Below are 15,634 nucleotides of genomic sequence, written 5' to 3'. Positions count from 1 at the left end.
GGGCGGGCGTACCGCCGCCCACCAATAGCAAGGCCGGGCGCGCCACCGCCCACCAATCGCGGCACCGCCTACGGTCCGGTCCGCCGCTGACCCGGCCGGGTCGCCGCCCCCGCACGCAGCGTTCCGGGCGCCGCGAGTTCCGGGCTGGGGGACCCATTTGTTTACCTATGCTAGCAGGGAGTCTTGTGAGCTGCTACACTTAAAAATCACGTAAGGAATTGGGTGGTTTGGCCCACAACTTCCTCTCTTTTGGCTGTAAAGAGCGGTCCCAGGCAGAGACACTCGAAAGAACGAGGGAGACAGGAATCCTCTGCCAGCGCAGAGCTGAACCGAAGGCCTAACACCCGGTGACACACATTTATAAGAAATAAAAACCATTGTATTTCTGCAAAGAGCTTCTTAATAAGAAGCTGCTGAACTGTAAAACTCCTAATTGGCTCCTCAGCGGCCTTCTGCAAAACTTGACAGGGCCTATAATGAATGTAATCGAAAATCAGGCCTTGCCACTGTGAGCTGGAAACGCAGACCCCTTTTCAAGTCCTGGAATTTCCTTGACAAAGCATTGTATCAGACGGGTGGGGGATGTCATCTTAACTTCACAGTACAACCTCCTAGACGGATCACCTTCAGAAAGAGAGCTTCAGGAAACACAGCCTGCAAAGAAACATTCCCATTCCTGCCTCTGGTCAATCCTAGTTCCTAAAAGCAGTCAGCTGCAACACTAAAGGAGGATGAAAAAGCAAAGATGCAAGCTAAACAGATTGCAGGTTTATTGGTCACAGCAAAATACTATTTCCAAAAGAAGCAGTTCCCCCTCCCCTTCTCTCAGCCTTCAGGAGTTGGAAGCTACATAACAGACCCCTGCCCTTCCCAAGGGTGGATTTAACTAGGTTTTGTTTCCTAAACAGAGGAGAGGGACCAAGGGGACAACGTGCTCCCTTGCTCTACGCTCATAAAAACCTTCCCCTGGGGAGACTCAGCAGCCACAGCTCATCGTCCCTCTCCAGGCTGAGCCCCGGGTGCTGGGGAGCTCCGGGTGACCCCCCACCCGCCTTCCATCACCAGAGGAGGACGAGGGCGATGACAGCACTCAGGGCTCCAGCGGTGCAGATGGGTTTCAGGCTAAATGGCCCCGAGACAGCAGGAGGCTGATTTCTTCTCTTGTCATCTGCTGCCCACAATTTGAGGGCCATTACAATCAAGGGCCGGGGACTGGGGCGATTGCGCTGGCTCCTGGCCAACAAACCTTTCACACATTTTTTTTTTTTTTTCTCTCTTTCTTTCTTTACAGAAACTCTCGATGCTCATGATGCGGATGAGCTTGTCCATCAGGTTTCCCCACCCTGCAAAGTGTTTACCGTGAACTTCCTGGAGGGATGGAACTAGCGCAAAAATACCTTGAGGATGAGGAGTTTCGGGCAGCAGAGCTGGTCACGAGGAGGGGATGAAGCCCTTTTGAAACTGCTCTCAGAAAAAAGATAAAGTGGTCAGAACACTAGATTTAAGGTACTTTTATTTTAGTGTTCCATGAAATCAAAAGGCATTTAAATACAAATAGGTACCCAAGCTAAAAGCAGACAGTATAAACGGAGAAAAATACATTCAGATCCTTCAATAATAAAACAATACATTTGATTCTTCAGGCCCTTAAAGTCAAGGTGAAGCACCTTGCTGGACATAAAATGCCAGTCCCCTTCCGCCAAAGAAAGGCTTTAACTAGTATTGCCAATAAGAGACTGAGGTACAAGGTTTGTGCAATGCTTTCACAGCCGTGGAAGCCGAAGCGTGGCTGGGGCAGGAGCGTGGCCCCGCAGCAGTGCCTGTGCTGCCCTGGCAGGAGGCTCGACACCTGCAACCACCCCAGAGAACAACTCCAGGGGCAAAAGCCAGACACAACCCAGGGTCCACCTCAAGAAATACGGCTGTACCTGGCAAAAAAGGCTGCCAGGAGAGGATATTATGAGTTTTAAGGCTTCATCGCCACGGAGACTGCTAAGAGCACATATTACCGCTTTGTTTCTGTGCATGTAACTTTAAGATGCACATTCCTGCCAACAGGAACACACATGATCCAAACTTCATAAAATCCGTACTCTAAAAGCATCGCACACAGCACCGCGGTGCCAGCAGCCAGCCGCTCAGTAGTACCCGCACTGGTTTAAGATGAGGCCAGCAGAAAGCAAGAGTCCAGCCTTGCTTCCCATGTGTCCAGTTACGATGACCAATAATACCATTTTTGAACCGTTAAGTCAAAGGCACAACCATTTTTTTCTGACTCTCTGACCTAGAACATCAGAAAGGTGTGGAATAAAGTCTAGAAGTTCATTAGTGAGGTATAGGCAACTGTTTCTTTCCAGAGATCCACTGAGGCACAAGGAGGAAGCAAATTAATCCTTCATCTTCCTCACTACTTCAAGGCACGAGAAGCAGCAGCAGTTTTCAGTAAGGCAAACCAGTACCACTCAAAATTAAAACCACCAGACAAGAGCTGAAGATGCCGCTAAGACCTTCTGCATTCCAGACCCTTCATTCACAGAAGAGGGTACAGTAGAAAAGAAATAACCCCTTCACTGAAGACATCCGCTCAAGTAAAAATAAAATTAGAAAAGAAGTCCCCGAAGTCTTAGAAGACTCTTAAGGCTCGTTTCAACTCAAGCTTCTTGTGAAGGACAGCTCTGTCAGAAAAGCTCCAGACTTTGGTAGTTAGTCAGTTTACAGTAATAAAAATGTAACTAACAGCATTTTTTGAATTTTCCAATAAAGGTATACATCTCTAGGCAAATATATTAAACTACTCTTCACTACAAAAATACAGTATTTGAGAAGTCCCCAGTAGTTTTCAGTGTTTTATGAAAATAGTAAGCAGACTACTACAAGTTGGTAATTGATCCAGCTGGTCTAGTCCCTCAATAAAGTGCTTTGCTGCAGAAAAACTGAGTTAGAACTCACCCCTGTCGAGCAAAGCCAGGAGTGACCCAATAAACCCTTTCAACTTCCAAAGGTAGGAGCATTTGCTTTGGTCCTCTGCTACCCACTCTTTTGGTATTTCAACTTTCTTCGAAGCCTTTTATGGACTCTTGCAACCCTGATAAATCCCAGAGATGCAGAGAGGCACCTGATTTCTTTGATCTTATACAAGAGCTCGCCAAAAAAAAGCCACATTCAGTTTTACAGGGGAGGAAGCCTGTTGTGGTGGCTGCTCGATAGCGCTACGCTGTTATTTGCTGTCCGATGAGATGGGGAGGAGAACGTACCTGTCTCTATCGAGCTGCAAAGCAGCCACACATTAAGGAAGCAGACTGAGAGGTATCGATTGTCTAGCGAAACCAGCACTCTTTCTCAGCTACATACAATTTTCATTCCATTCTTAGCAGCCAGCCACAAAGAGAACCAAATCAGATTTGAGCACTAGCTCAACTCCCCAGGGGAGGGCTGTATAAGGAATGCACAGAAGAAAGCGTTGCAAGACTAATGATCACCTTTAAAGGTCATTCCAAGGTAAGCCCCAGCTCCACAATTCAAGGTATTTAGTTCTAATAAACTGCAATGGTGTCAAAGAAAAATTGTCACAGAACTCCCATACAGCAAGAGACACGGGCCACACACATGTACTGTGAAATCCACACCTATGTAAGACTACAGAGCAGAAACCAGGCGTACCTTTGCCTCCCTCCTTTGAACGACCTTTGAATCAGGAATTTGAAGTCTGTAAGAGAACAGCTTCTGATTTAAAATGCATCTTTGGCCAAAATTCATTACTACCATTCCTATGGTAGACAAACGTACCATGACATCTCAGTGTTTCCTATACCAAAGCCACCCGTAAACCTTCCCATTGGGGAACTGCTTTGAAACAAGATGTACTTTATGAGATTACCTAAGCTTTGCTTCTTCCTTTCCAATCTAAGGTTTACCTTGCATTCAACTTTTAGGGCACTAATCACTTTTAAAACACAGCCCACACAGCCCTGCTCTGAAGCACACATCTCTGGACTTCTCCAGTGTAGTTATTATTCTTTTTTTTTTTTCAAAAACAATCAAATCCTCAAGCTCTACTGTACACGATTTTATATTGCACTACAACTTAAGATATGGAAAGAAGAGTTGATTGATCTATCAAAGCTGCTACAAAACAAAACCATGAAAAAATCTTCATAAAGGATCATCAGTGCCTTGCTGGCAAGCAAAACACATCAAAAACCCGTCATCTTTCCTATCACAATCAGCCTTTGGATCAGATGCCCGACCAAATCTTCCCAAATAATGGAAAGAAACCAAAAAATAAATATGATAAGTTGACTCCACTTCTGGACTCCGTATACGAGACCTGATGTAACTACTAATCACACTGAGAGTTGCTCAAGGCAGAAACAGGAAAGAGGTCATTTTCATGGGCAGCACAACCGGTACCACCTACTTCACGTCGTCTCCTTATTAATCAAACTCCACTGGTGGGAATCCAGTCCTTTGTTCAACCACCGTCCCGAGAGCTTTTACATCTTTCCAGCTTTTTTGTTTCCAGACATTGAAACACGAAGAATGTTTGGGGTTTCTTCCATGACTCTGACAAGCAAGTTATCGATGTAGTCTTCAAGCTCCCGCACCTGGAGATCTTTCTTGGTAATTGCATCCTTCTGCTTCAGGACCAGCTGGATCAGCTCATCGTGTGTTAGCTGAGCATAAGCATAGGCAGGATCTGAAGGATCGTATTTCTTCAAGAGAGAAGAAAGGCAGGGTCATTACAGACATACGGGCATTTCAAAATCGCAAGAGAAGGGTATCGGGTAGCTGGCCTGTGGAATTTAGAGCACCAACGAACAACTTTACAGTTGGCGTTTGCAGAACCACAGCTGCTCTTCAAAAGTGTTACTGTGCTTTGTATCTTTTAAAAAATAAGTTCCATCCAAACGGCATTTCGGAACATCGGTGATTAGCATTTTAGGACCAAGCAGAGCGGGCTGCTCAGAGCAGAGCTGCGCAACGGCCACGGCACTAACAAGGACAGGCAGAGGCTGCCAGCCCAGCCCAGCCCAGCCTTCTGCTGCCAAGCACCTTTTGGACCATGAACAAACCCAGCCTGGAAAAATTCTTTAAAACCACTATCTACTCACGCACTTCCAGAACGCAGAACAGCTTTTTGAAAGTATCTGGAGGAAAAAAAAAGCAACTGCCTCAGAGTAAGTACGTGCTACTTACGGCAGAGAGACACAATTCATAGAGCTCAGGCAGCCTTCTCCAGAACAGAAGGCAGGCTCAGAGCGAGAGCGCCGTTACGGATGGTAACCAGGCCATCGGTTTTAGCATAAAATCTTTGCATAATGTCAGTTCTGTAATTCGGCTCTGCTGCAATTTACCCTGAAAGAATGTCATGCTGACTCCAGGCAGCAGCCCACCCAGCTTAGCCAAGATGCGCGGAAGTTACAGCCGTGCACCATCAACTACCATCGTTTATAGACGATCACTGGGACAGCTACTGTTTAAAACGTACCAACGACTAGGAAAGCCAAATTCAGGTTAAACAGCAAGAAACACCCACCTAGGCTTTTGGCATTTCCCTCTTACTGTAGTTATCACTGCAAAAACACATCACAACACAGGCTGTCCGGAAAGTCTGCTTTTAACCCTTGAGCAAAGTTGACAGGTACTTGGCAGCTTCTGCCAGTTCCTCAGGCTACCTTCTCCGACGACAAACCAGAGTGCCAACCCAGGCACGCAACAGGCTCGCGTGACTACATCAAGCAGAATTTCTGATGTGGAACCACAGCACCACACCAGAATACTAATTACAAGTATTCAACTCATTCAAAATAGCAATGTGTCAGTTTGAATCATTTAACTCTGCTTCGTTTCCACTTACACCAGGAGGCAGCACTACAGCTATTTTGGTAGTAACTTTTAATTTTCCCCAAAAAACCCTTAGAGACAATAACGGTACCCAGGGCTTTTCCCTGCTGACCCGGGGACACTTCTAGCCATTCTGATCAACGTGATTTTTAAGCTATGCCTCAAGCCTGGAGGTGTCTTTTGAGGCCAAGATTATGCAAAAACTCCTTTAAATCTGGGTGATTATGCAAGCTGCACAGCTATGCTTTTAGGAAGCAGCCGTGCTTTAACGGCAGGCGCCTGGCCGCCCAACCTGCACAGGATATTAAAGCAACACATTACAAGGCAACAGCCACCCCGAGGTTACTTTTTCCCCACGTTCTCAGCTTTAAGAGCCACATACTTATTTCAGGGTGAAAATGAGCTTTGGGGACTAATCACACCTGAAAATAAACAGTGACTAATTTGTCGAATCTTCTCTGCAAGTTATGCAGCTCCCACACGTCACCAACTGGACTCTCTTCCAGGGGTAGCGCCGCTCGTCAGTCACTGTCTCCCGTCACGGCCGCTTCACGGCTCACCCCGCTCCCCTCCGGGGAGTCAGACAGCACCCCGCGCTCCTCTCCACCGACAGCCCCTGCCGCGAACGAGGGGCCACGGCTCACCCCGCTCCCCTCTGGGGAGTCAGACAGCACCCCGCGCTCCTCTCCACCAACAGCCCCTGCCGCGAACGAGGGGCAGCAATTCTATTACAGATCAGTTTGCAAGAAAAAAAAAATATTTGAAGACTGTCCCCAACTTTGGGGACTGACAAAAAGAAAGTTCATGTCCCCCAGGTTTCATAACCACTGTACTTTTCCTGCTCAGGATACATGCGGTATGAGCCTAGGCAAACTATCCCAAACACACGAACTCTGTTCAATTTACTGCTTAAGCTTTGGTTTAAAATGCCACTTTCCTCCATACCTTCACGTTCATCTCGAGCAGCTTTTCATTCATAGTGCTGATGACATTCAGGTTTTTACTTTGGGACTTGTTTGCTGTGGCGTTCATTGGCTTCACAGGATGGAGTCTGCAACGTCAAAACAGGCTCATGTTATTTAAGCAGTGCACGTAACACCAGCACTACACACACCTTCAGGCTAAAAGCAAATATAGCAAGAAATCGGGGAAAATTCCTACCCCTCTCTATCTCCAGAGAGATGAGATTCAGCTTTGGGAAGACAAGGCATTTCTGTCTAAGCTGCAGGTTTTTTATCAGCATACTCCAGTTCTCTTTCTACTGTTTTTATTGACTTAAGGCATTGGAGATAAAGAAGCAGTAACAAGGGAAATAACATCCTGAACGGTATGTCACAAAAAAAAAAAAGGTAGGTCAGTCTACACGAGAAGGCAGTACACAGCAGCACTTACTCTGATCCCTCACAGACTGGGATTTGAGCCTGACTTTCCTAACAAGAACCTATTTGTGGTTCTTGCAACGTATAAAATCCTTCTACTGTGCCGGGACAAGCATGTATTACACCCTTTCCAATCTGAACTTACGCCATAAGCTCCCAAAAAGTGCTATCTCCATTTGCTCAAGCGGGATTTATATTGCCAATTTTAATGCAGGAAGAAAATGTCACTTCTATCTCTACAAACGCCAGCCCAGAAGCGTCCTGGACCCTAGACGGAGTTCTGCAGATAAAGTACTGAGGGCTGACAGGTCAGTGGCACCATTCCTCGGACAACAGTAGCCCAGCGGGCCGGAGGAGCCGCAGACAGCTCCAAGCAGCCAGGCGTTCTTGGGAGAGAGAGGCTTTAGCTGCATCACTGGCTGCGATTCACTTTGAGGGTCAGGAGCCCAGTTCGGCCAGGAAAGGAAGCATCCCAGTTTATCAGGCTTCCTGTGACCATTCTCCCATTTCTGAAATGGATAAATTGCAGCGCATTTCCCCAGTTTGATGACATGATCCTATTTCTTAAACTGTAACCAAGTTTCCCTAATGTTTTTCCTAAGAGGTAGCACTGTGAAGAATGGCAGGTCCCCTCGAGTGCTTTGGGCACCCGTAGTAGCCGTATGGGTTCACCTGGTGCCAGCAACGATCCTACGCTGGCACGACAGACCCAGGCCCCGACAAATCCACCAGCTGGAGGAAGTTAAGGCTGTACAATGCCACGCCACTGCAGAGCGCAGTAAATTCCTGCGGCTGGAGAGACAGAGCTGCGCTCACAGGAAGAAAAAGCAAGGCTACATCAGCACTGAGATACTTTCTGTGTGTTTCCCATATTGTCTCACCTGTGCTTAGGAGACACGGTTTCACCACTCTGCTGAGTTTGGTTAGGGTATGTTTCAGAGGGTGAAACCCATGCCTGAAGAAGCTTCTTCTTGCCAGAATTTCCTGCTTTATCTGCGAAGCCCTCGGCTGTTGGCTTTTTCGGAGACTCTGCTCTACGACTTGGGGTGTCAGAGGGGAGAGAATGAGAGGAGGAGTAGGGCTGGGAAGGACTTGACAGGGAGGAAGAGGAAACAGAAGGCTCAAAGAAGTCGCACTCTGCATGCTCCTCAACACCTGCACTTATTTTCAGTTCTCGATTCTCAAAATGACTACTACACTCCCTGGAACGAGACATCACACCTAAGCCTGAGTCAGCTACCCGGTTATTGACACTGTGAACATCCAGTCTGGCAGGCAGCACGCATGGTTCGCTTGGCTTACAAGCACCAGGAGCACTTCCTCCTCCTGGAGCGGCCGGGGTTACGTGGGCTGCAGCAGAGCCATCGGAGTGCTCCGTCTGTTCTTCATGCAAAGGCATTAAATCTCGGGACTGCTTTCCAGTCTCCGAAACGTTTTTATCACCTGTAGTGGCACCACGGTTCTCCTGACAGTCACCCAGCAGCTCCTCATCAGAGCCTCCCTCTGGAATAACTGGAAGACCGGCACATTTCAAACCACGGTCTCCAGTAATGGGAATGGCAGACTTTAGATTTGTAAGACAGTCAAATAAATCATCGTCACCCTCAGTTTTTAAATGCCCATTACTGCTGTCCTCTCTGAACATCACTGGTGGCGTGACAGTCTCTAATGAGCCACTTTGAGGGAGGCGCCCACGAGCATCTGAGGCTTTATCAATATGTAGCGTGAGCCCAGGCACAGATTTTACACCATCGCCTGAAGAAGGCTCATCACCACTTAACTCATCAGCCTGAGGAACCGGTGGGCACTTCTTCAGCGTTAAAGACAGCCGTGGTGCTGGCGTTGGAGTGACTAACACCTCACTGCCAGCCCTCCCTACGTCGGCTTCCCGAGGGGACAGGGCACAAGCTCCCGAGGTTGGTCTGGCAGATCCTACTTGAGAAAATGAGTCATTTTTATCCAGTGGAGTCAGCTGGGGCTCTAACGCGGGCGCACATTCTTCCTGTCTCTTTTCACCAAAGATCTCCTGCTTCTCTTTCAGCGCACTCTCGGGGGAAGGTGGCTGCTCAGCACCATTCCCTGGTAAGAGGCGATTATTACCCGGTGAGAGAGATGCAAAGCATTTGCCGTCCTTTCTGCAGGGTTCAGTATTTACACCATCTACTTCCCCACCACCCTGAACAGCAGTCTCGCTGTGTCGGAGGGGACCTGTGCTGTCACTAGAGAGTTTTGACGATGGGTAGCACCCTGCTTCCAGTTTGCGAGCAAACCCTGCTCCCTCTCCTGTTGCATCTGAACCCATCCAGGACATTCCACTGAAATCAGAACGCTGCTTTCCACGTTCCTGCCCACCCAAATCCTCATTGCCTGATGTAACACCCTCCGATCCATCAAGGAGAAAGGATGCAGATTTCCCGTCACCCAGCTTACTTCTTTTTAAAGAAGCCTCAACCTGAAGCTGGGGAGAATCGCACTGCTTCTTTGGAGCCAGACCAGGGTCATCAGAGAGGGTGCCGAGAGGGTTTGATACAGCTTTGACGTTACTAGTCAAAGCCACATCTGAAGCGCTCCCTGAAGCATCGCGACCAGAGTGTTTCAGCTCAGCAGGGCGCTCTGCTGAGGAACAGTCTTCATCACAAGGAAGGCAGAAAGGGGAAGAACTAGCAACAGCTTTGAAACCTGGCGCACCTGCTTCCCGCCCAAGCTTGGACACAAAGGGATTATTGTCATTAAAATGACAATCAGAGGGGAGAGAAGGCGCGGGTGGGCGAGAGACCCCCTGGGAAGCCCGTGCATCAGAGCTTCCAGGACCCTGGCCCCACAAGCTCTGTCCCCATTCAGAAGCAAAAGGATTATTACCACTACCAGAGACCTGCCCAGGAAGAGGCGTTTGGGGAAGAGAGGCTGCAAGATGATGGGATGAAGGGCAACGGGCAGTGCCTTCAGGATCCAGGGCTGCGGATGCCCTGCCCCACTGGGAAGTAAAGGGGTTCTTGCCATTTAAAAGCTCTGCAGCAAAAGCAGGAGCAGAAGTAACAGACGCAGGAGAACTAGTAATGTTTTCAGAGTCTGGCACTCGGACATTTTGCCCCGTTTTAGAAATAAAAGGATTGTTGTCACTACTGATACGGTGTACAGAAAGAAAAGCAGGAAGGGAATCGGGTGCGAGAGTAGGAAGCGTGGCTTTGGTTTCCTCCTCTGAAGACACGCCCAGTCTGCAAAAAGGGACAAAAAACTCGCATGTCACTTGCGGATGCAACACGAGGCGGGAACAGACAAGCTTTAGCACCAGACTGCATCAACTCCTAACACTGGAGATGAATTATACTTGCAAGAGACCTCAGAGCCTATTTGACAGACTTTACATACTGAAGCGTGTCTTTACAAAGCACTCCGTTTACATCAGAACGCTTCTGCTGCAGAGTTTGCACAGGTTACTGCAGTGGCTGCTGCTTTTAAGCACTATCTCATCTTTTGCACCCCAAGCAATTTTATTAGTATGTAAGACACTTCATTTGCAAGACGTTTAAACATGAGAAGCACTGAAAATAAGGAGTTAGAGACAGAGACAAAACGTAGTCCTTATTAGTAGGACACACCCATATATATATAAAAAACACACACCCACTATTTTTTTTATATATATAAATACATGAAGGATAAAGGAGCAGAATTTCCGAAAAAGCCTTGTGTGCAAATTCAGACAAACGTCCTTCGAGTCGCTGTGAACAACGCCAAAAGCAGAAGGGCTCCAAGATTAACACTTTTGAAGACCACAGCCAAATACAGAAGAGAAAAGTAGAGAAGTTAGAACCGGTATTTCAGCCCCTGGGTATGTTCAAGCCACACAGCTCAAAAGAAGGTTAGTTTTTGCAAAAGATCCAGCAAGAAAAATCACCCCTACAGTAGCCGCAAAGATGCCTGCACTCATAGAACCGCTATTTTGGCATCACTTACGAGGAACATCCCTATATCAATCTCTCTTTCATACCGAGAGGGAACTCGGAGGTATTATTTGTCAGCAAAGGGCCCAACGGCCAGCTTAAAACCAGCAGGTAGCCGGCAGAGCGAGACGCTTCTGCCACGCGCAGGATGCCAAGTTGAGCGGCGCTGCTCTGTGGCAGGAAGCAGCCCAGTTAGAGCCTTCCACCACTGCTGCACACCACCACTGATGTCAACCTCTGCAGCAAACACAACTGACCTGGGCTTCACAGCTTTGGTCTTCGCCGGCGCAGCAGCTTTTTCGGGTTTCCGTTCTTCCTCAAAAGGGTTGAGCGGCTGCTTATTTGCAAAGATGTCTTCTGCGCGGTGGCTGTCTTCTGAAGGATTCCCTCTGCTTAAATCTGCTGGAAGCTCGAGATGTTTGGCCTCTTGTTCGCTCTTCTCTTCCGGAACTTTGTTTTCCTCATCCTGCAGGGTCCTGTCGGGAATATTCTCAGCATCACCGGTCTTCACTGCTTCCTTCTTCCCTGTGACCAGAGAGAGCAAGGCAGACTTTTTGTGGTCCGTTTTTTTGGTCTCTTTAATAACCTCGACAGTTGGAGGAACACTGCTTTCGAGGTATTCTTCACTGCTAAGTAATCTGTATGATGGCAAAGTCATAGATTTAAAGGTCTCCAAGGATGCAGACCCAGAGAAAGCATGACTAGGAGATGTTCTTCCCGTCTCTTCAGGTCCTTTAGTAGATCTGGAAGACAGGTTCTCTTCTGAAGCAAAGAGCTGCTTCCTCCTGAAGTTGTGAGGAGAGGGAGAAGAGGCTGGAGTGTTGTCCTTCGTTGTGCTCTCTTCCATATAAACGTGACTGCCATTGATACACAGACTAGACTTGGAAACCGGATCGCTTTTGGATTTAAGGCCACTGAATAAAGACAGACCTTCTTTCTTGGTGTGGCCTGTGGTTACTTGGTTTAGTTGCCTGCTGTCCAAAGTTGCTGTTTTACGAGACTTAAATACCGGAGAAGGAGAGGACTTCTCTCCCAGGGCATTTCCAAAGGCTTCTGGAAAAAATAAACGGGGAGAAATTCAAAATGTAAGAACATCCTTTCCTGACACTCGCTACTGACAGCCTCAGTGCTTCGCAATCATTCACGTATTGCAGCAACAGAAACATCGCAAGTGTGGCTATACCAGCCACTTCCAAACCTTCTGGGTCCCCTACCACTGCCAGCCCTCAGCAGACCGGATCACACGTGCCATTCAGTGACCCAAAACCATCACAGATCACTTACAGTGAAGCTGCACCACCAACACGTGCCCCATCGCTTGCGCAGTCCCGCAGTTTCTCTGCTACCCCGAGGCGAGCTTAGCGAGAGTGCCTAACGTCCTACGTACGTACCCACCACCGGGGACAGAAGTGACTTTCTATGGACTCGTTCAGTAAGAAGAATTTAACTGGCAGTTTAAAAAGTGTGAAAAGTGCAAGCACACCTTTGAAGAAAGGCCTCGCGCCAGTCAGTGCCAATACTCACTTTCTGAGGTTGGAGAGGCGTCAGACTCCTCCTCGTCCCATTGCGACTGGAAGTCGCTGGGCCGAAGCCGAACCCTCTCGGTGACGGGCTGCTGCGTCGGTAGGACTGACATGGACTGGGAGAGGGAATTCTTCTGCAGGCCGGGTTTGGAAAACAGGGTTTTGAACTTTGATTTCTTCTTTTCCTTCTCAACTGACTCATCTTCGCTGTCAGCGGGGGAGTGAGTCGTGCTGGGAATGATTGCCGACGCCGTGTCGGAAAGGCCACTGCTCCTCTTCCCCTTGAGCTTGTCTTTGAGCTTGCCAAAGGGAGAGCGAGACTTGTCTTTCATGGACAGATCAAACATACTGGCTGTCATGTTGCTCCTCATAAACTGAATATCCACTTCGATCTCCCCCCTCTCCTTTTCTTTTTTCCCTGGTTTGGAGCGAAGCTTGTACCACCTGCAGAAACAAGGAGGTTTCTTTTACAAACAAGTTCTTTAGAGGCACAGGTGATTTAGAACAACAGAGGGTGTTTACATTTTAAAAAGCAAATAACCTACAGTGTAGGGGGAAAAAAAAAAAAAAGCCTTTAATCGTACAACTACGCCACAATCACATGGCCCCAGGTGCCAAGGAAAACATTTCTTACCATAAATAGAAAGTTATTATTATAATTTGTTTTAAAACCCAGACCAGGAAGGGTTAACACAAAAAAAAAAAAAAACAGAAGAAGAAAAAAAATAAATAAAGAAACACAACATGGAATTCCTGTATTTCGGCTCAGCCACTCTCTTCTGTCCTTTTATCTGGCTTCCCAAAATTCAAAATGTGCAGAGGCCAGGACTTTGAAGTGGGTTGGAAAGGCGCCTCGGAGAGCTGACACTGGTAGCAGGCAGCTTGCACACACTCCCCACGCCCTCATACCTTTCATTCCAGCTTCTTCGCGGTTGCTATCTTAATGCCTCTTGAGCTAAGGAACCCCTCATCAACACAACGAGAGCCAAACCGAGACTTGCAGCGCTGGGGATTTCCACTCACCTCTACCAGCTCGCGACGGGAGCGCACCAGGAAGGACACTGGTTACAGCCACAGCCTGAGCCCTTTCCAAAACGCAGATCCAGAATATTAAGCACTGCATATTAAGTGCGTGCTCAAGTACGCCAAACTGCACTACCACCACCTGCATGCCGCTATCACACGTGCTCAGTTACCACTCAATGACATTCAAACCACACGAGGGCTGGCAAAGACAATTATCAGCCCTGCGCACCAGGACTTTTTTGCCTATTGCTGGAGCCGCAGACTTCCCGACTCCGCAGAACCGATAGGGAAGGCCCCTGGAAAACACCGGCTTCTTCCTCCTCACCAGCTGGTGCGGGGAATAAAGGAAGCGAACAGAGCATGCAAATCTGCCCCTCCATCAAATTTGCACTTGAGTCCTTTGAGGGTGCGCTGGAAGCAATGAAGGAGAAAAGGAGAAATGAATGAAGGAGAGCGGGAAAAGGCGATTTGCTTCAGAGAAAATTCAAAAGTAATGAGCGTTAGCTTCAGAAATCCGCTAGAGAGAAACACGTTAGAGGGAGAGGAATGCGCGAGCACCACGCTGCAGCAAGGTGTTCAGACCTGAAGTTACAAGACACCAGCCAGGGAGGGGATTTTATGAGATGTTTGGGTTTGTCAGGTCCCGCGGTGGCAGCAGCAAGAGAAGCACAAATCCTTTGCCTTTAATGCAAGCCAGCACTGGGCGCTTTTTGTTCTAAACCGCGTGATTTCTAGGAGCATCCTGTGCTTGTACGGTGCCACAACAATTCATTCTGCGCGCTCTCTGCCCCGGGGAAAGAGCAGGCTCTGTTCGAACGGCATCCAAAATACAAACTGTGTGATCAGCGAAAGGCAGCTCACGCCGAAACACGGCCATCGCTTTGGGAAGCACGCGGCTGCGGCTGAAAGTAAATAACGCACTGACAACCTCCCCCCTCAACTACAGAATCAAAAGTCTTATTAATTTCATTTATTATGTCACTGTGCACGTGTCAACCAACATGCATTTATTTTCCAAATAAAACCAGCCCTTTACAGGTATATGTCACCACGGCAGCTAAGCGATGACAAAGGAAACAGGCTTCGAACAGAAAACTGAGGGCTGGGGGGACGACACTAACAATTTGAAATACCAGAAGTTTTCCCAGGAGCAAAGCTGGGGTGGTTTTTAGCTTTTTTTTCCCCCCCCTCCTCCCTTTTCCTTTGGCCCCAACAGAAAGCAGCCAGGCTGGGAGGCCGGCGGCGCTCGCCGCGCAGGGCTGGCGCCCTGAACTCTGCACATGGCGCTCCGAAGTGTAAACACATTAGCGCTTGACACAACCTTAATGACAGCCAGGTTGTAATTAAGGCTTCACAAGCCCCGATGGCTTTGTCAAAGAAAACAGGACGCAGACCTCGGCTTTGGCCGAGCTGGTGTAAATACCTGGATCTGCTCAGGTGAGCAAGAGGAGGAAGGTGACTCACCGGCCACCCCCAGCCACATTACAAGGCTGCTGACTCCCAATAAAACCCTCCCAGTAACCACCCCTGGGATTTCAGCACTCCGTCCCGGTGTTTATGTTCAAAGGAGCGGGTATGACACAGAGCTGGCACTCGGTATTAAAGGAAGAGTCTCCCAGCTCGGTGTCTTGCTGACAACAGTGAAGCCAGCCCATACAACACTGAATTACCTGCTCTTACAGCGCTCAGGCTCTGCTGAGTGTTTATTAAGAAAAACACATAAACAGCTGGCTGCAGCCTGCGCTCATTCTCTGTCAGAAGGTGAAGGCGCTTCAAATACATGAAGTTTCTTCTTGGGTCAGCCTGGCTGTTCCCCGTGCACACCGTCAGCCCTCGCACATAAATACTTTAAAACCAAACCTGAGCCCGTGGCAGGACCGGCCAAAAAAGTAGCGGCCGTGTTTCCCTGGGCTGGCCC

The 15,634-nt window shown here is 48.3% G+C and overlaps 2 protein-coding genes across 2 annotated transcripts in view; both read right to left on the bottom strand.

Annotated features, from left to right (window-relative positions):
* The window catches only part of BRF2 (BRF2, RNA polymerase III transcription initiation factor 50 kDa subunit), a 2,987-nt gene extending 2,830 nt beyond the window's left edge, over nucleotides 1-157 (bottom strand). Inside the window, exon 1 of the mRNA XM_009884360.1 lies at nucleotides 13-157. Within this exon, the coding sequence (XP_009882662.1) occupies nucleotides 13-157 (145 nt within the window). The remainder of the gene's footprint in view (nucleotides 1-12) is intronic.
* A 4,336-nt stretch (nucleotides 158-4,493) lies between these two features.
* RAB11FIP1 (RAB11 family interacting protein 1 (class I)) lies at nucleotides 4,494-15,021 on the bottom strand. Its single transcript, XM_009884359.1, has 5 exons — nucleotides 14,891-15,021; nucleotides 12,692-13,140; nucleotides 11,425-12,220; nucleotides 6,790-6,895; nucleotides 4,494-4,712 (listed from the first exon to the last, which is right to left on the bottom strand). The coding sequence occupies exons 1-5, from the start codon at nucleotides 15,019-15,021 to the stop codon at nucleotides 4,494-4,496; spliced, it is 1,701 nt and encodes a 566-aa protein (XP_009882661.1).
* Nucleotides 15,022-15,634: the final 613 nt, after the last annotated feature.

Source organism: Charadrius vociferus, unplaced genomic scaffold, assembly GCF_000708025.1.
Source record: "Charadrius vociferus isolate BGI_N301 unplaced genomic scaffold, ASM70802v2 scaffold1044, whole genome shotgun sequence".
Classification (NCBI taxonomy): Eukaryota; Metazoa; Chordata; class Aves; order Charadriiformes; family Charadriidae; genus Charadrius; species Charadrius vociferus.
The sequence above is the reverse complement of the archived record's forward strand: the minus strand, read 5'-3'. Positions and strand labels throughout refer to the sequence as shown.

Coding starts and splice junctions, on each gene's coding strand:
- RAB11FIP1 (XM_009884359.1), bottom strand. CDS start 15,021: ATGTGTTTACACTTCGGAGCGCCATGTGCAGAGTTCAGGGCGCCAGCC. Junction 13,141..14,890: donor GAGGAGGGGGGGGAAAAAAA/AGCTAAAAACCA, acceptor ACCTCCTTGTTT/CTGCAGGTGGTACAAGCTTC. Junction 6,896..11,424: donor ACCAAAGCTGTGAAGCCCAG/GTCAGTTGTGTT, acceptor TTGACGTTGCAG/ACTCCATCCTGTGAAGCCAA.